This window comes from Hoplias malabaricus, chromosome 6, assembly GCF_029633855.1.
Source record: "Hoplias malabaricus isolate fHopMal1 chromosome 6, fHopMal1.hap1, whole genome shotgun sequence".
In the NCBI taxonomy this organism is placed as follows: domain Eukaryota; kingdom Metazoa; phylum Chordata; class Actinopteri; order Characiformes; family Erythrinidae; genus Hoplias; species Hoplias malabaricus.
The window spans coordinates 10,030,029-10,051,143 of NC_089805.1; the positions used below are offsets into that span (position 1 = coordinate 10,030,029).

Here is a 21,115-nt window from a genome sequence, read left to right on the forward strand (position 1 = left end):
ACCTATGACACAGTGATCTTAGGGTCCTCACTCTCTTTGGAGCGATCCTTCTTCCTGTGGTTGTGCTCCTTCATGCTGAGCTCCTGCTCGTCTCCTCGCGTCTCCTCCGGCTCCTCCTCTGTCTCAGGCCTGCGCTCCTCGGAGAGAGCCTCCTGCTGCTGACGGAGTGTTAACAGTGCCTGCTGGAGCTGGGCATGTGTGTGTGAGAGAGAGAGAGAGAGAGAGAGAGAGGAAGAGAGAGTGAGAGTGATATAGGCAAAGAATAATACTTTATTTTTTTATTTTAGTGATTTATTTAACCATGAATTCAATTTGACTGGATTAAAAAGCAAGCTTTCTGTGTATTTTCTGGGTTACAACAGAAAACAGCCGAGGTGTAACAGTTCACCCCTTTCATGGCTCAGCTCAGTTTTTAATTTCTCAGCCACGCGAGTTTGTGTGCTCCAACAAATTTTAAATAAATTTAAACATATGCTTAATGCACCGCGTACAAAACACAAACCAGAAATTTCTTCAAAAGGCCTCAGGAAAGACTTCCACGTCCGGTTTTGTGGAGTTTCCCAGTTAAATGGACACCATGACTTAACTGTTAACTGTTCACATCAGTATTTCCCAGTTTCCCACAGCACTCTGGTGCAGTATTAAGCCACAACAGCACACTCCAGAATGCTTCCTCAGGAGCAGTCTGTATCAGTCAGCAGTTTAGAAGTGACTCACCACACACACACACACACACACAGAGCCAAACACAGACACATCTCAGCAGTGTGCAGAGCTATAAAAGTCTAGCTGCAATTTCAGCCCCAGTTAATTCGGCTAATTCACAGACTCGTGATTCACATGTTAACAGGAGAGACATGGTGTTCTTTGTTTATTAACTGCCCAGAACTATTCATCAACATGTTGTTATTCATTTATTCATTCATTCTGTAACTGCTTCATAGTGATCAGAGCACTCTAGGAAACATTGGTCAGAATAAAGACAGTGTGCCAATCCATTGCAGGGCATCACACACTCACCCAGGGACTTACTCTCACGTCTCACAGCCAATCCACCTACCAGTGTGTGGTTGTGGATTGTGGGAGAACACACCAAAGTCCTTCCGGATACTGACCAAAAACCAAGGATCGAACTGAAGAGGCAAAATGACCTGCTGCGCCACATGTTGCACTTTATAAATAAGCTCTGGGTCTTTTTGGTGGTGGGGGGGTGGGGAGGGGCGGGGGGATGGGGGGAGTTTGAGATTGTGGTTGTGATGTTGCAAAGTTGCAACTCTTGAGATATGAACATTTGCAAAAATCCTCTTGCAAAATCCTGGCCATTGGGGACAGCCTTGTTTAAAATGGGTTGAGCAGCTGTCTGATGTCATGAGTGGGTGCAGACCTTGATGTGCTCCTGGAGCTGGGCCTGGTGCTGCCGGAGCAGGGCCTGGTGCTGTTTCTGGAACTCAGAGATCAGCAGCTGCTTCTGGATCTGCTGCTGCCTCTGGATCAGCATCAGCTCTCTCTGCAGCTGCCTCTCCCACTCCTCAGAGTCTCGCTCCCACTCAGGCATACTGACCTCAGACCTGCTGACTGGGGACAACACTTCCGAACCTGAGAGAGAGAGAGAGAGAGAGAGAGAGAGAGAGAGAGAGAGAGAGAGAGAGATGAATTTTCAGAATACTTTATTATAGAAGGTCGTTTAGTCATGTGAGGAGCAGCTGCACATTCCACTCTCACAAATCAAGAAGACTTTCTTTTTTACTGGTTTGTAACTCATCTTTTAAAAAAAAAAGGAAGCCAGCGCTCTGAGAATAGCTTTCCCTCAGAGCCCCTCGTCTTGCCAAGGCTCCTACTGAGTGAACGCTTACACTCCAGCATTAGTCTTTCTCGTCAGTCTTTTAAAAAGTGAAAGAACATTTTGATCCTGACCTCGCTCCAGCTGCAGTAAACCTAAACGTCGTACTGTCTGTGTACTAACAGTTTGTGGAACAGTATAAAAATTACTACACCCACCATAACAAAAATAAAATTAATAATATTCTAGAGCTGGAACACTCTAGAGCAGCTGCACATGAACCAGAGTCATTATAAACAGAATACAGTATCAGCTCTAGGGCATGAAACCCCCCAGCATTACGCAGTGGAGCAGCTGGAATGTGTGGTGTGAGATGTGGTGGTGTAGATCCAGGAATAATCATCCGACATTAATACATTTACTGCCTGAATGCAATTGAATCCTCACAGCAATCTTCCAACATTTAATAATGTGAAGCCTTCCCTGAAGAAGAGACACCCCATGCTTCTAAAAGGGGACAAAGTATGTCCACTTCTGGTGTAAAAAAAAGATAATAATAATTAAATATATATATATATATATATATATATATATATATATATAATTATTTTTTTTGTGCAATAAGTGCAATAATCTCTAAAATTATCCCTGACCACATGTGGTTACACATATTTAGTCCTGCTCAAAAGAAATAAACGATGAAGCCACAACACTAATTCTGATGCATGACCAGGCATTGACAGCGATTTGCTACCAGCCCTTAGCCGCATTAAGCACACATCCAAAAAACACCATAAATCACCACAGTATGACAGTAGTGACAGGTATAGGATATTTACTGATGAGGTAAGTGACTGCAGATAAACCCGAATGGTAATATCCGTTATTTAAAAGCCTGTACATGTTTAATAAAGACAGCTCCTCTGTTCATGACGTCTTAAGCAAGTACAGAACATGTGGGCGGCCGAGACGCCAGAAAGCAGCAATGCGAGCTTAAGTGCCTGCAAAATAAATGAACAATGTAAAGCCCCCATTTAGTCTGTTGGGTTCTCGCAGCTGTTGGAAATAGCTCAGGCCCAATTTTCAGTGATGTAACATTCGTCTGTGAGTTTGTGAACATGGCTCTTACTGACACATGGAGATTTGAGTCCATCACACCATTCGAGGTATGGATAGGGCTTGTAGTCACAGTCACACGTTTAAATCAAGTCCAAAAGGATGTCAGCATGACCCTGCATTTTAATACACACTCTCCCACTACATCTCATCATAAACTGCATATAGATTGAATACTTTGAATGCATTACTTCATACACTGTCAGAACATTTTTCACTGTGGTGGTACCCTTAAGGGTACACGTTGGTAGCTTTAATTAGGGAACATTATTGTACATTATGGGCGGCAAGGTGGCGCAGCAGGTACGTTTGTAAGTGGCTGAAATGTTCCCCCTGAATTACCACAGAAACTCATATGTAACTTGAGTTGTTTAGTTTTGTAGCACTTTCAGTCTGCGTTTAGCTTAATGCAGTTAGCGCTCTAGCCGTTTTAAAGTCAGTTCCACCTTAATTAATCTAAACAGCAAAAGTAAGTCAATATTATCCACCTTTGGAGCAGAAATAGAACAATATCCTCACCTTGGTTCATGCTTTTCGATGTCGGGAGGTCTTTAAAAACCTGCCGTTACTCTCCCGTGAGTAGAGAGAGAAAACCTAGCATACCGGACTGAGACACTTTGTTTTTTTTACACATTTACTGACACCTGGGGCTTCCTAAACACATTAGACTGTTTTTTTCCAGTGCATAAACAGACAGGAGAGCAGCAAATGGTGAGGAATGATCTTCAGAGTTTTATGATTAAAATCATGAACATTGCCTTTAAATAGCCCTCGGGACTGGTGTTATCTGGAGCTGCAGAGAGCAAAAACACATACAGATATTCTGACCAGCGACAGAAATCTTTTTAAAGCTCAATCTAAAGACAGACGACCATGTGACTGTCATGTACGAGATGCATTCCAACTATTTTTACACGCGTGAACAAAAACAGCAGAAAAAAAGAAGGCCGTTTGGTGTGTGTGGGATGGCAGGCAACAGAGTGAGTGTATGTATGTTTGTGTGTGTGTGTGTGTGTGTGTGCTTGTGTTCCATGAGAGAATGATCTGGATTTGTGCCAAAACAGGAACACATTATGAGCAAGTACAAACACAAACACATACCCACCCACTGAAGCATACACACACACATATACACACATATACACACACACACACTGTATATATCTAAATTTATGGTGCTTTACAAATCGTACAGTTCCATACACATTCAACATCTCCGCACATAAAACACTACAGTAAATCATCCGTACACTTCTTACTTCAGACTTGTTCTTAAGGAGCTCATACACACATGCACACACACACACACACACACACACACACACACACACACACATAATCTTCATAAACACAAAAATAAAATAGTTGAAACCTAGGAAATATCGACCAATACCGTGGCTGTCTCCTTGTTAACGTGCCAAACACTCCATTCTGCACTCCCCTGACGTTTAATTCATGGGCATTTACATAAACAACTGTGAGGGAGGACTTTGTTTACTTAGAAATTATTTTGTGACCCCATGGACTATTACACACAGGGTTGATCACTTCTGATTATGGTAAAAATGTTCTTAAATTTAATCCATTTTTACAGTCTCTGTCTGACTGTGGACTAATGAAATCCAACTTTTCTAAGATCCTAAGAATTCTCCTTTGTACATGTCATGACACCACATGAGCTGTGAAGATCAGACATTGACAGATCCCTGTTCTTTGAATACAACAGTGTGTCCACTCACACGAATGTCATCCCACTGATCCCAATGAAAACACCTCACTCTGTGCTCTCCCTGTGTCTGCGTGGGTTTCCTCCGGGTGACTGTCTGTGAGGAGTGTGGTGTGTTCTCCCTGTGTCTGCGTGGGTTTCCTCCGGGTGACTGTCTGTGAGGAGTGTGGTGTGTTCTCCCTGTGTCTGTGTGGGTTTCCTCCGGGTGACTGTCTGTGAGGAGTGTGGTGTGTTCTCCCTGTGTCCGCGTGGGTTTCCTCCGGGTGACTGTCTGTGAGGAGTGTGGTGTGTTCTCCCTGTGTCCGCGTGGGTTTCCTCCGGGTGACTGTCTGTGAGGAGTGTGGTGTGTTCTCTCTGTGTCTGCGTGGGTTTCCTCCGGGTGACAGTCTGTGAGGAGCGTGGTGTGTTCTCTCTGTGTCTGCGTGGGTTTCCTCCGGGTGACTGTCTGTGAGGAGCGTGGTGTGTTCTCTCTGTGTCTGCATGGGTTTCCTCCGGGTGACAGTCTGTGAGGAGTGTGGTGTGTTCTCTCTGTGTCTGCGTGGGTTTCCTCCGGGTGACTGTCTGTGAGGAGTGTGGTATGTTCTCTCTGTGTCTGCGTGGATTTCCTCTGGGTGCACCAGTTTCCTCCCACGCTCCAAAAACACACGTTGGTAGGTGGATTGGCGACTCAAAAGTGTCCGTAGGTGTGAGTGTGTCACGCTTTTGTCCTGTTTTTCTGTCATGTTCCATGTTTCCCTTGTCTGCCATGTGCTAAGGAGCACATGGCTTTGTTTTTGTTTTGTTCCAGTCTCCTCACTTTCTTCGCCCTAGCTCTGCCTTGTAACCAGTGTTTCCACCTGTGTCTCCTTTATAATCCTGCACCCTCATTTCCCTTCTCAGGTGTTCCTTGTTTGTGCTTCTGTGTATACATAGGCCCTTTGTTTTAGTGCTCCCATATTTGGTCTTGTGTGTAGATGTGGTTGTTTCCTGTTTGTGGCCTGCTGGAGATTGTTTTCTGATGGATTTGTTTTTTTTTTCTTTTGTTAATAAACATATTTCCTTGCGTGTACATCCGCCTCCTCATCCTCCCTGCAACCGTGACAGTGTGTGTGTGTGTGTTTCACCCTGCGAAGGACTGCCGCCCCCTCCTGGGTGTGTTCTCGCCTTGCGCCCAGTAATCACATGTATCCACGTGTTAAATCGTGACGTTTCAACCTTGTGAAAGGTCAAATCCAGGTCCAAACTGCTGCTGAGTGTGGTCAACTTTGTGATTTTGCCACTAGAATTAGTGACATCTGAGACCATCTGCTGAGTTATTTACAAAAAAAAAAAAAAAAGACTAGCACCAAATCTATTGAGTGTCTGTTCAAATCTATATCTTTATAGTAGATTATCGTTGGTAGCAGAGCTCATCACAAAACACCTGTACTGAGAGTGAGCGGGAGACACGGATCTCTCCGCAGCTCCTGTGCTCCCAGAGACGGAGCAGCCCAGTCAGTCCACACAGCAGCTCACACACATCAGACTGAGCTGTGAATGCACAAACTGTGCGGCCAAAGACACACGTTTGCTTCTATTCACATTTATTTTACTCCTTTTTCTGAGCTCCTCAACAGATATCACAGAATTCAGACATTTCGCTTTGTTCAAACTGTAAACACATGTCTTATGGATGTATGGTAAGACCCAGAAACGGCGAAACGGCACGTTTGGCGTCACACTTAACAAGCGGAAAGGCTCCGGACCCGCCGTGACCCTCAACAGGATAAGTGTTACAGACAACGAATAAATGAACTGCTAAACCAAGATCTGCAATCATTTCCCTCAAGAAATAAAAGACCAAGTAGAGTATTTATATCGTGTCTGTTTATTTGTGTTCTCCTGATCTATGTTCAGGACCAGTGTGAAAATCTGATAATGTTGGTGCTGCAAAATACATGTGAAACTTAAGTGACCCACATGTTATAAATGCTCATTTGGCCACATGCCACCAAACACATCTGGCCCACTTCTGGTAATGATATGGCAGAGCTGGCCAACTGGACGTGAGCCAATACTAGGCCCGAAAAGTGACTTCTACTAACATGTGGGTCTAGTTTGGTGTTTATGGTGTCTGTATCTCATGTATCTCCCAAAATAGTAACTTTACAAGAGAAGGAAAACAACTCCTTGACTATAAGTGAAAGTGAATGTAAAAAAGATTTAATTCACAGTCATTTTGGAGCCTTTCCACTGGTTCATTCTTTGTGAAATTTTCAGAAGATGTGAGGGACAGCTGCTGTGTTCAGATGATGGAGTAACCTACAAATCAACAAAATGGAGATACATGTTTTTGATTGGACAGTGACGATATAGCAAGTGAGAGCTGTTTACAAGTCAAGCAAGTCAAGGGCCGTCATTCCACTCGGGCCACACCGGAGCCAGACTAATTTTGCTGTATGCATATCCTCTCTGTCCAAAGAAAAACATCTCCATGTTTGTTTCCTTTCATTTCTGTACATCATTTGAACAGCTGTCCACCATGTTGTGTGTGTGTGTAAATTTCATGAGAAATGGACCAATAGAAATGCTCAAAAATCACTTTCAATAAAATCTTTTTTACATTTACTTCCATAATTAAGAAATGAAGGTTTATCCTATTCATCTCCTGTGAAGTTACTGTTTTGGAGATACATGCTTTTCTTTGGACAGCGACAATATGCAGAAATCTAGAAAATTCTAAATGGTTCACAAACTAACAGACACTGCAGTATCTTAGCCCCCGGAGAAAAGTCTTAATAAATAAGCTTTTTTTGGTTTGTGTTTGATGAGAAAAGAAATGAAGGATGGTCTCTTTTGCTCCGTACTGATAAATTCCATAATATTATATAATCATAAGCATATACTTATATATATACACAGCCCCTGGTGTGTGGAGCTTGTCACAGGTGAGTGGCTGCAAGCCAAGAGCCAAGTGCACCCGATTCTTCTGGCGCCCCCCGAGAGGCTGAACTAAAAGTGTGTGTGTGTGTGTGTGTGTGTGGGTGTGTTAGTTGTGAAACGCACGCCAGTCACACTGACTCCTCAGGGCCTCTTGGCCCCCCAAAAATACACACACTCCACAAAAAGAACCGGACACCAAAACAGAAGCACAACACGCTCTAAAGTGTCGATCACTACTAATAGCACACAGCATCTGTTCCAATCATAACAGAGTGACAGCTACAGGGGAAGGGCACTGAGCCACTGCGACCAAGTGGGCCCTTCCCTGGTCACAACACTGGCTCATAAACCACGGTTCTAGCATTCGACCTTCCTACGACGAGTAACCAAATGGTGTTAGTCAAGCATTCCTCTGTAAAAGTACCGTATATCCATAAAAGACGTGTGCCTCATTTCAGCTTCGGCTTTTCTGGGAAGGTTTTTGACTAACGTTGCCTAACGTCAGCGGGCAAATCATTATTGAGGTTCTGTACTGATGTATTGAATGGAGCTGCATTCTCTGTAGTGAAAGCTCTGTAACTCCACAGCCCGTGGCTTTACTTTATACCCCTCTGTCTGACGCTTGGCATTGACCGAGGAGTTAAGCTCATGTGCATCTCCACCAGCACATCCCATTTGAGTCCATGCTTTATAATCTATATATAGAATCTGTGCATTCTCCGTTGAATGCCAGCGTCCTAACCTTCTGGACCTTGAGTGCATCAATCTGCATGTTGTATCTTCAGAATAAAAGTGATGTTCTGTGGAAAGTGCAGCAGTGCAGGAGTGAGGTTTATAAATAAAGTCTTCCGGTGGGCGGTTTTATTAGGAGTTAACTCAGACGGAATGATAACCAAGGCTAATCTTAGACCCCTAATGCCTTAAGTCCAAAATAACAAGGCCAAGAATAGCTGTGCCTGAGCGCCAAGGGGCCAGAACATCCAGCTGGCCCTCGTCCTCCAGCAGCATACAGAGGCACAGGGAGGTAAACAGCACGCCAATCACACTGGTCTTTAACCTGTCACACTGACCTGGTCACTGTCTTCAAAGCCTTTGATACCTTCAAGGCACTGCCTTATTTCTAACATGCCCTTGACCATCACGGTGTGGATTTAATGTCTATGATGCACTGTGATATTCTTAGTATGAAGGTAATATCTGTAGACATCTCAGTTAAGTAGTGATTTCCACTGCTTTAACATGCTCCCAAAGCTGACCATTGCTCTTCACGCGACCCTGAGGTCACCATGACCAATGCCAAGTGTCGGCTAGAGAGGTTTACAGTGGATCTGCAGAACCATCCGTTTCCTTTTAAATAAGTGCCAGAACTAATCATTCAATAAAAACACGCAGCCACACTAATAAATATGGCTGGATGCAGTCACATTTTCACTGCAATGTCCCAAGAAGACGCAGCAAACTCCCTAATTACAGTTTCAAGACCTCTGAAATTCCCCAATACAAAACTATTTGAGAATGAAGACAGGAAATGCCACTGGACAGGTCCAGCAGGCCGTCCCTGGAGATTTTGCTGTAGTTCTTCTGCAGATGTGTCCCATCCCAAGTGTCCGCTGCTCTACGGGAGAATGGAAAGTCACCAGCCAAAAACAACTGACCTCAAATGAAATCTGAATCTGCTGCTGCGTCTCGTACAGTACATGGAAAGTAGTCATCTGCAAAAGTTTGTACACCCCTGTTTTAACTGAAAATAACACATTGCTGTTTGAAATACTGTAGCTCTACTTTTTTTTTTTTTTAGATCAAACAATATATAATAACCGTATATTGTTTGATCTAAATGACTGCTCTGTTAATGCATTGGGGAATATATATATATATATATATATATATATATATATAAAATGATAAAAGATATATATATTTGTTCTGTTCTTGGGGATAATACTTTATCCAAAAGTACATGACATTCTGGTTTACACGATTTAAAAATGGGGATTTCAATGTCAGCAAGAGTGATATAACATTTGTCATTCTTAATATTACACAACTATCATTCATTCATTTTCTGTAACCCTTATCCAGTTCAGGGTCGCGGTGGGTCCAGAGCCTACCTGGAATCATTGGGCGCAAGGCAGGAACACAGTCGCCAATCCATCTACCAATGTGTGTTTTTGGACCGTGGGAGGAAACCCACGCAGACACAGGGAGAACACACCACACTCCTCACAGACAGTTACCTGGAGGACACCCACACGGATACAGGGAGAACACACCACACTCCTCACAGACAGTCAACCAAAGGAAACCCATGCAAACACAGATAGAACACACCACACTCTTCACAGACAGTCACCTGGAGGAAACCCACGCAGACACAGGGAGAACACACCACACTCCTCACAGACAGTCACCCTGAGGAAATCCATGCGGACACAGGGAGAACACACCACACTCCTCACAGACAGTCACCCGGAGGAAACCCACACAGAAACGGGGAGAACACACCACACCCCTCACAGACAGTCACCCTGAGGAAATCCATGCGGACACAGGGAGAACACACCACACTCCTCACAGACAGTCACCCGGAGGAAACCCACACAGAAACGGGGAGAACACACCACACTCCTCACAGACAGTCACCCGGAGCGGGACTCAAACCCACAACCTTCAGGTCCCTGGAGCTGTGTGACTGAGACACTACCTGCTGCTCCACCGTGCCTCCCTTACTACACAACAGTTACAATAAAATAACAAAAGTATAGATGAACGTATGAATTTTGAATTTCAATCATATGTTACACAAAAAATGCCTTAAAACTTATTTGCAGACTTAATATTGTTACTCAGAAAATCAACAAAAGATGTCATTTGACTTCTGCATGGAACTGGAATTACAAAACATCAAAACCAAAGAAAATTCACTGGAAGTGTCCGAGACAAACTCAGCTGCACTGTGACCTCCCTCTTTCATCCGTTCACATCGAGAGCGCTTATTTCCACCTATCTGTCCGAGTGTGGCAACCCTCATCCTTCACTGTGAACAGAGTAGTGGCCAGTGGCCTGGTCAGAGGTAGCTCCAACACTCTGACTCACACTGCTCAGCTGCATGAGAACTCTGAGAAGAGGCTCGGCCGCCAGAGTGAGTCAGAGCTGATGAGAAACAGAGAGATCAAAAATAAACAGAATCCCTTGCCCAGTGTTATAAAACAGCCGCGCTATAAATGGAAACACTGGACATGTTTTTTTAAAGCGAAATATTCCACTTCAACTCACAAGCAAGTCACAGGAGATCTCCTGGTCAAGGTTCATTTATCTGACCCCATAAAACCGCTGCTAATGCCATTCGCCTGGGACTCAAAGGCTGTAACACTGAATATAAATATTTATTAAATAATATTACTGGAATGCAGCTCCAGTCTCAAAGGGTCTGGAGTCCAGTTACAGGGCTTTAGTGATCACTTTCCTCCCAAACACAAGCAGCAAACAAGTGGGTAAACAACTGTACATTAATGTTTCCTCTGAAATCAATACCATTGCTACAGTACAACTTCTACTTTTATGTTAAGACTTTACAATGGATGTTGGAACATTGCTGAGAGGATAATCTTTACTAAAGTCATTTGTTGGATGGTTTGTCGATTAGTTCCGGATCCCAGACCTCACTCCCGTTCATCTCAAACATGTTAGATGTTACACCAGCACCCCACAGCCCAGTCCTGGGGGATTTATACCCCTCTAAACCAACTCCAGGCAATAGGCATGGCCATTTCAGCTCATGTGCAGCTGCTCCAGAGCATCCCGTTCTACTGACAGGGCTTTCTTTGAAAGGTGGGAGTACAGAATTGAATATCTGTGTCTAGAATGGGTGCACCTTAAAGTGACACAATCCACTGATTATAAGAAGTGGCTACAAACCATTGGCCATACAGCATATAAATACTTTGTGTTAAGTTCTTAGTGCAATCTACTCCATGTAAATATTATATTACATCATTAAATTTGTCTACTGCATCTGCCTCTTTGTTACTGAATGTGAAATGACAATGGTTTTTACACGAGGCATGTAACAGTTGTTAAGACATTAGATTTGAGTCCAAGTGCAGATCCAAAATTAGTGTCTCCTTGTCCCTGTAGCGTATTTTTAGCCTCTGCATATAAACTAGAATCTGATCTGAGAACAGCGCCTCTACTCTAAATGTGATCTGATAAATTAGTGCCTGTAGGCTGAGTTTTTGGGGAGGGTTTAAACGTGCTCTGATAAATTGCATGTTCCCGGCGCATGTCCCTAAACCTAATTCTCAAAAGACTGCAGCTAATTTAGCTCTAGCCTAACGAGCTGTGTACGCTACGCCTTGTTGCAAGTGGAGCATATTTTCGCTGCTGTGTCCATTTCCTTCTGAGAGTGCCAATAAAAATTGTTCAGCAAAACAACTCACAGTCAAAGCCCCATTCAAAGTTAATAACAATTTATGGCGTCTGTTGTAAAATTTGTATTATTGAGAAATGAGGTTTTGTTCAAACAGGAATGACATGTTTATAATACTGCAATCGATAATTATACTGACATCTAGTGGCCTCGATGCATCAGAACGTCTGTATTAAACCCAACATGTGGGTGACCCACTCTGTGGAGCATAAACTAATTCATTCAGAGTTGGCTGCCATTTATAGAAAAACAAAAACTGTAAATAAATAACAAACAATAAATAATCCCTTTCATACATATTGTATATGGCATGACAATGTTAGCGGCAAAAAGTAACCTTACCCCTTTAAGGCTCTTTGCAGAGACAGAGATGATGAATGGCTTTTGTAAACACGCAGTGAAAAAATGCGGCCACGTAAACAACACAACGCACACGGTACACAACATGAAAGAAACACTAACAATGAACGGAGATGAGTTTACTAAAAAACTGGGTGAAAGAACACACACATTCTCAAAAGACAAGTGCACCGAGACAATACATCAGACGACAAGCCTACGTCACACACAATAAAACACACAATCGCCACATCCTTCCTAACAACCACCGAAGAGCACGCACCTACAGCCGTCGGCATAACTTTGGGTGCCCGTTTTTCTGAACTGAATTTAAGGTGTCGTTACAAGGTTCTACAGGGAACAGGTTTTATCAGCATTTTTATCATATTTCTCTGTCAATGTCAGTGCTCTGTTTCTATTTATCTGCTGTTTATTATATTTTGTAACAAACGGATAAGTATATAACATATGTGTGTATATTATTTTATCGTATTATGTTAAATCCAACAAAGAGTTTTTCTAAGCCAATCAGATTCCAAGAAGATATTTTTGTTGTTATTATTAAATTATTAAAATAAGTTTGCAAAAAGCAAATGTAAAAACAGATTTAAACATTACGGTTTATATTTAGAGTAAGATTTAGACACGATGGGACTCACTCACGCAACCACACTAAGGCCTTTAAAAACACATTATTCATTTCCCAGTCATCTCTAAGCTCACAGGAAAGAGGAAGCTCACCAGAAAATAATCAAAAAAGCAGGAATTCCCAAAAGGGAGATTAAAATAACAACATCTGCACAAGACTTTGATCTCAACAAAACTGTCCCCCTCTGATAAACAGCACTTAAAGCTGTCATCTTTAAATCAGAGACGAAAGCCCAGCTCCACTCTCACTTCACATCTGGACACATCCACAGCTGTCTGTGCCCATCCTCAGCATTGTGGGTCTGACAGGATATGGAGCAGAAGAGAAGCCCTCGATGCAAAAAAAAAGGGTTTTTAAACCCTGCGTCCACTCTCTGACCCTCCCTCGTTGGTCCACCTTGTAGATGTAAAGTCAGAGACAGTAGCTCATCTGTCGCTGCACAGTGTGTGTTGCTCGTCCTCTAGTCCTTCATCAGTGACACAGGACGCTGTCGGTTGGATGTTTTCGGTCGGTGGACTATTCTCAGTCCAGCAGTGACATTACAGTATTTAAAAACTCCAGCAGCACTGCTGTGTCTGATCCATCTGTACCCGTGTAAAACACATTAACACCCCACCACCGCGTCAGTGTCACTGCAGCACTGAGAATGGTCCAAACGATGAAATATGGCTAACAATGTACAATGTAACTACAAAGTAGAGCTGATAAACTTGACAATGGGTTTAGAAACAACAAGATCATTTTAATGTTTTGACTGATTGGTGCATATACACACAGGCTTACACGCTCATAAGCGCTCAACATGCTGGACCTGTGTTAAACCAATCAGACAAAACATGAGCAGATAAACAGAAGAAAATGCTGAGGATGGACGTAAGCCCTGGAGGGTCTCCGTCCAGCACAGTTTAGTCATTTTCATGCACAAACACACCTTCTGGTTGAATTCAGATGGGCTTTTGGTACGAAACGGTACTAGACTGCCCTGATCTATGAGTACCTGGGCTGACCACAGTGCTGGAGATGCTGTGTGTGTCCAGTAATGTCCTCAGCCACTCAGCAGGGATGCGTGGGTCACTCTCATAGATGGTCTGCAGCATTCTTTAGGAGACCCAGTCTTCTTCTTTTTCTTCCTCCTCTCCCTCTCTCTCTCTCTCTCTCTCTCTCTCTCCCTCTCTCCCTCTTCCCTCCTGCTTCAGTCCGTCCACTGAGAGACAGTCTGTGGTTTGGGTGGACGCCTGTCAGCTGGACGTTTTCATGCTCTGTTGCATCAGTCGAGCGATAAAAGAGGAACGGCCACTGTGTTCGAGCTGTCTACTTTCTGCAGTACTTTCTGTACTCACTCTCTCTCTCTATACAGTTCTCTCTCTCTTTCTCTCTCTCTCTCTCACCCTCTGCCTCAGCTTCACTCTCGCCCCATCATTACTATGTGCATGTATGCCAATGCCACTCTCTCTCTCTCTTTCTCTCTCTACCTCCCTCCCCTCTCTGCATCAGCCTCTCCCTCACCCAATCATTACTGGGAATGTATGTACACCACTTCTCTCTCTCTCTCTCTCTCTCTCTCTCTCTCTCTCTCTCTCTCTCTCACTTCTGTCCTTCCCTTTCTCTACAGCTCTTTAGTACATCCCCTAATCCTTCTCTCACTTTCCTTCTTCCCCTCACTCATTCCCCCCAAATCCTCCCTGTCTTCTCTCTCTCTCTCTCTCTCTCTCTCTCTCTTTCTCTCTCTCTCTCTGTCTCTCTCTCTCTCTCTCTCTCTCTCTCTCTCTCTCTCTCTCTCTCTCTCTATCTCCCTGGCCCCCCTCTTTCTCTTGCTCCCTCACTCCCAGGTGCCAGGAATAGCAGCAGGGCCGGCCCAGGACAGAAATAGGCCGGGCCAAACCAGGGGAGTGGAGCAGCGGCTAGCCGCTCAAAATAGCAGCACAAAAACACAGCTGTCTGCCTTCATCCTTCTCTCTCCCCCTCACTCCCTCCCTCACCCTCCCCCCTCTCCCCCAGCTCCCTCGCTCCGCTTTATCTCCCTCTCTCAGTCTTGCCCTTATCTCTCTTTCTCTCCGCTTTTTTCTAGTCTTCTTTCCCTTGCCTTCTTTTTGTGCATATCTTCAAACACCAGTTGCGTGATTGTCTCTTTGAGCCTTTTCTCTTTGTTTTATTCATTCAGATGATTCATAACATTCCTCTCTGATTTCCGGCTTCTTCCGTCTCCATTCGCCACAAAAATACATCTAAAACAAGGCCTGGGTCCGAATGTTGGAATTTTTTAAATAGTCATGAAAATTGATCACAACAAAAGCTTACATTATATTGTCATTTAAAATATTCAATGCACAGATTAGCTCGTGTTTGAGCCTATCCTCCTCTAGGGGCAGTGTAGCCCCCTTTTTTATGTCCAAATCAGTGTTTGCTCAAAATAACTAAACATTGCTGATGTACAGAAACTGATTTGGAAATTCAGGACACAGTTATGTTCAAAAAATATAACAAAGACTATAAGAAATGCTTACATAAACAAACTAATATAATATGTTATTGTACTCATGCTTTTTAACCTCCATATGATGCAGCAGTTTGATTCTAGCAACTAAGCTACTTATTCCATTCCACTTTAAAAATGGTGCTTTTAGATTTTAGCACTTATGTTACATATTTGTTTATTCCTTTCCACCTTAAAAATAGTGCAGCAGTTATATTCTAGCACCTAAGCTGTATATTTGTGTCTTCCATTCCACATTAAAAATGGTGCCGCTGCAAGATTTTCGCACTTATGTTACATATTTGCGTCTTCCTTTCCACCTTAAAAATAGTGCAGCACCTATGCTCCCTGTATGAATTAGTGTCCTCTATTCCACCTTAAAAATGGTGCCACTGCAAGATTTTAGCACTTATATTACATATTTGTGTCTTCCATTCCACCTTAAAAATAGTGCAGCAGTTAGATTCTAGCACCTAAGCTGTATAAATTGGTGCAAGAGTTTCTAGCACCTAAGCTCCCTATATTACTTTTCCATTCCACTCTAAATTGTGTGGCAGTTACAGCCTAGCATCTTAGCTCTATTGTCAAACTTTATGTTCCCATTAAACTGTCCACATTAAAAAGCAATCCGACTGCCTTTACATGTGTCTAGAATTTTGTATTTTTAATGTGTTAAGTGGAAATTACATAGACTTCTGTTTATTTTGTGGAGACGTGCACTTACCTTTTCCATAAGTGCTACCAGCCAAACCCTAAACCACACTAACCGTAACCTTACAGTAAACTTACACTGACATTAACACATATCTTCAGTTTAAAATGTAAGGATTTAATGTGGGGACTGAAAGAAGACATGAAGTCCCCACAATGCGAGTGTATTTCATGTTTTTGGTCCCTACATGAGTGAAACCTCGTTCACACACACACACACACACACACACACACACACACACACACACACACACACACACACACACAGTTCACACAGTCAGACACATGTGGAGACCTGTGGAGATAGGTGTTAGAGGATTTGTAGCCAAATCAGCTACATCCCTGCTTGTGCAGTTCGGCATCAGGGGCCGGATACTAAGGGCAGCTGTGAAGGAGTTATCAGAAACAGCTGAAAGGTCTAGTCAGTCATTGTGGATAAGGAGAGCACAGATTATTTGGGGAAATGCACTGTAGAGGTGCTGTTGTGGTGGTTGGTGATGTTGCATGTAAAGTTCATATGGAACTAGTGGCACTGAGCATGCATTAACGGTGCCAGTAGGGCTAGATACAGCCTTAGTCACCAGGGAGGGCAGTGTAAATTTATGGTTATTGATGCTAAAGGGTAAGGTAGGACTGTAAAGTCATAAAATCTGTTATAATAGTCAGTTCAAGAACAACAATGATTTATTGGAATACGTCTTTAGAGATGTTTATGAAAGGCATATGTAGGTGCCATGTAGCTTTATGAATGGATATCTATAGTAAAGTGTTACCCATTTTATCAGCTGTTCTTTTGTGAAAAGCTGCTCACCATCCTCTGGGCTGCTCTGAAAGAAAATAGGACTAAACTAGACCCTGAAAAGGACTCTTTCTGTAAAATCGATAGTGGACACAGTTCAAGCTTGGATTAAGGCAAACAGACCCACCAAGGATTGTGTCACTCTGACTTCCAGTAAATATTAGTCAAGGATGGTGTAATCTTTCTTGAGAAATACAATGTTTTTGAGGTTCTCAGACTTCTGGACCCTCCAGGTGATTAGTCATGTATCACCATAGCTGTCCATACACGCTCCTCCAAACTCTGTTCCCTGACAAGTACCTAGTGTTCTGGGGAATTCCTAAAAATGAAACTGAAATAACCGCCTGGGGACCTGTCTACTCCCTCCGTCTCCCGTAAACAGTGCGACATTTTTCCATCTCTCTGCCCACTCTACCTTTACTCAAGACTCAGTGGACTGAGTGGAAAGACCAACAGAACAACACCAAAAACACACATAGCGCCATCACACACTTACACATCACGCCAAGAGGTTCAGCAGGAAAAGCATAACCCAACTACCTCTTGAAAACACAGCAATCACTTGCTTTATTATTTTTGTTCGTTTATATTTAAGCAATAGAACACAAGAAGAGTGTTGTCGCACATAATACGGCTGTGATTCGGTCACAAACACCAACCGTATAAACACACAGCCAGCCATGATGTTATTCACAGTCATGCACGACCTTCTGTGTTTATTTACACAAAATTGAAAAAAACTGTTATACAACAGACCTGCAAAACACTGTCAAATGTTATTCAAAGCCACTAATTCCTTACGCCACAAAAAGTAGTGCCGGTTTGTGTTAGGGGAAGAGCTAAAAGTGTCACAATGTCAAGTTCATTTCTGCTTTTTCAGTTTTCCAGATTTATCTCGATGCTGTTTGGTTCTTAAGTCATAACCTGCATTATTTTCCAAACTGTAATGAAATGTGTGCAATTATTTGTCATTGTACAACGTATAACAATAGGTCTCTTCTGCATTTAACACATCTGTGGCAGTGAGCACACACTAGTGCACTAGGGGACGGGAACACACACTGGCACCCGGTGAGCAGTTGTGGGTTCCGTGCTTTACACAAGGATTGAGGGAGTAGGACCATGCTGTTCCTTCACTCCCACACCCCCAACTTTCTGGTAAACTCCAATTTAATGATTTCATCACAGCTGCCAACAGCTTTTGTCATATGTTTGTGTTTTATTTAACGTTTAATTGTCTTTTGTGTCCATTTTTGTCTGTTTCTCATTTTCAAGTCAGTTTAATACTTAACTTTGAGTTCTGTTTTGGTTTCTTGAAATAAATCTACATCTTTGCACTCGCATCCTGCCTCCTCACCTGCCTTGAGTTATAAGACTCTAACGATTCGCTGCAGCAGAAGGCAGATGGTTGCCAGTGCTCAGTGACATGTTATTCTTATGTTATATTTATAATGTGAGTGCACTTGTATTCAAATGTGTGCATTGTTTCCCCATGAACAAAATAGATTACAGTTACATAGTCACTGCGTGTGCTTCAGTTAACTCACTCCTAGCAGTAACTCTGTTCATTCACTTGCAAATAATGTACACATTTGACCGAACTGAATTCTAGTCTTTCCTTGGCGTAGTACACTAACCTGGACCAGAGCCAGATGACGAGGAAAGATGTAAAAACAAGGCGGTCCAGCCTGCTGAATGAATTAAAGAGAGGAAAAGCTGTCTGTGAGCAGCGGAGGTGGCTCTATCCCCAGGAGAAATTCTCTCTTCATGTGAAAGAGCGACAGGTTCTCTCTCCTGCTTTTGTGCCTGAGAGTCTTTGCATTGTTTACTTTCCCCTGGAGTTCCCCAGACACATCCCAGTGTCCAGGAGCACACACATACACACACACATACACACACAACCACACACAAAAACAATCCTGCTACCCAGGTTTTCCTCTCCAGACTAAATAAATGCCCCTGAAAAAGAGGTCATCTGCATAGGCCTCTTCCTGAAAAAGACAATCCCAAGGTGAAGGAAGACAACTTTAAAAATGATCCCAATATAAACAGACTTTACACCACCATTGTTGTTCGGATTTGATTGCACTCGGCCACGAGAGCCTTCATGACTGCAAATGCACAAATGTGTGTAGCTTAAACCCTGCTAGTTAACATTTGGCATTGTGTTTGTTGGCCTTAGTTCCATGAGCAGCTGCTCCAGAGCATCTCATTTTATTTGCAGTGGAGCTTACATCTCTGTGTGTGTGTGTGTGTGTGTGTGTGTGTGTGTGTGTGTGTGTGTGTGTGTGTGTGTGTGCTTTTATCAGTTTATCTATGGGCAAAAAAACATGGCTTTGAATGCTGTTTATTTATTTATTTATTTGTATTAAGTCACAAAAAAATTCCTCGTCTACAGCTGTTTAGACTCACCTATTCATGCTGAAATTATAAGGTGTGACACAGACTGCTTTTTGAATGAGAAACAGTACACAGCAGCCAGTCAGACACTGTTCATTTACATATATTCAGTCATGAAGAAACAGTAATATAAACAGACACTCAAAAACATTCACAATATTCATTTAGCAGGTGTGTGTGTGTGTGTGTGTGTGTGTGTGTGTGTGTGTGTGTGTGTGTGTTTTAACGTGGACGCAAGACAGCTGTTTCTGGATGGACAAAAATCTTTAAAGATAACTGACTGGTCATGGCTTAATGCTCAAAGAGGACCAGGGCGACCTATAATAACCTTTAAACATCAATCACTGTTCAAGAACATGGGAGTCTCTATCTCTCTCTCTCTCTCTCTCTCTCTCTCTCTCTCTCTCTCTCTCTAATCAACAGCTCCCCCTTTAGGCCATATAGAAAGTGCAATTGGATGTTGGATGCATGATTTGTTTGACAGAAAATTATATATATATATTTACATGCTAAAACAAGTCTGTTCTAAATGCCATTAACCGTAGAACCGTGGAGTCATAAGCAGTGTGTGCACCTGGTCACATGACATGTTTTGTTGATTTTCTAAAAGCAAATATATTGCATTTACTGGAAAACATAAACAAACAAACAAATAATATACGCTGTTCTAAAGGTGTCAAAAATATGGCACATTTCTATATTGTTTTGTTAAATATATGTTTAACTCAACAAAGAATAAGAAACGGAGCACTGATTTAGGGTCAGTAATGGACTGGAGTGTATCCTCGTAAAATACTTCAATACTTCAAAATCCCCTCTTCATATCTCATAATGGAGGAAGCATTTGGGTGGAGGACCTCTGGGATCTGTCCCCTCCAAGCTTTACAGATGTGTCTGTGTGCGTGTGTGTGTGTGTGTGTGTGTGTGTGTGTGTGTGTGTTTGCGTGTGTGTGTGTGTTTGTGTGTGTGTGGTGTGTGTACAAGTTCAGGAATGTAACAACTCAAGTTTCCACCCTTGTAGACCCTTGGGATGAAAGTCCTAAATCGGAGGTTTTCAGTGCTGAGGTCATCAAAACGTGCAAAAAAAAGGGAAGGAAAGCGTTCCACCTTAAATGATTCATCAGTGTGAAAGCTATGATTTTCCTTTTACGAGACCAACCACTTTTCTAACTGCCGCACTGGGACTAAATTCATCGGAACCTCCGTGATGTAATTAATTTCAAAGATTACACTGTCGCTGAACATCTTTACTTTTACTGTCTGTAAGATTGTACAAGGGTAGGCTTTTAAAACACAAACACGGCAATCACTGACTACAATGACAAACTCTTGTGGACAAATGTTCAGCGTGATAAATGTGAGTGAGTGAGTGAGTGAGTGAGTGAGTGAGTTACAAGCCAGTTCCATGTGGTGCATCACACCTTAAAATGGACAATATCATTGATGTGAATAGCACCCCTTGTGAGGCATTTTGTAAACCCGAGTGCATGTGCACATGAATGAATGAATGAATGAATGAATGTACAACTGAGAAAGTGAAAGAATTAGTGTGTCTATGTGAAAGTGACTAAGTACATGAGTGAATGAGTGATTGAGTGAGTGTGTTAAGGAATGAATAAGGAGTGAGTGAGTGAGTGAGTTACAAACCAGATCCATGTGGTGCATCACACCTTAAAATGGACAATATCATTGATGTGAATAGTACCCCTTGTGAGGCATTTTGTAAACCTGAGTGCGTGTGCACATGAATGAATGAATGCATGAATGAATGAATGAATGTACAACTGAGAAA

The 21,115-nt window shown here is 42.7% G+C and overlaps 1 protein-coding gene across 1 annotated transcript in view; it reads right to left on the reverse strand.

Annotated features, from left to right (window-relative positions):
• The window catches only part of LOC136699661 (histone deacetylase 9-B), a 51,155-nt gene that overhangs the window by 25,977 nt on the left and 4,063 nt on the right, over positions 1–21,115 (reverse strand). Inside the window, exons 3-4 of the mRNA XM_066674560.1 lie at positions 1,385–1,596; positions 32–188 (exon numbers count right to left, since the gene is read on the reverse strand). Coding sequence (XP_066530657.1) covers positions 32–188; positions 1,385–1,596 — 369 coding nt within the window. The remainder of the gene's footprint in view (positions 1–31; positions 189–1,384; positions 1,597–21,115) is intronic.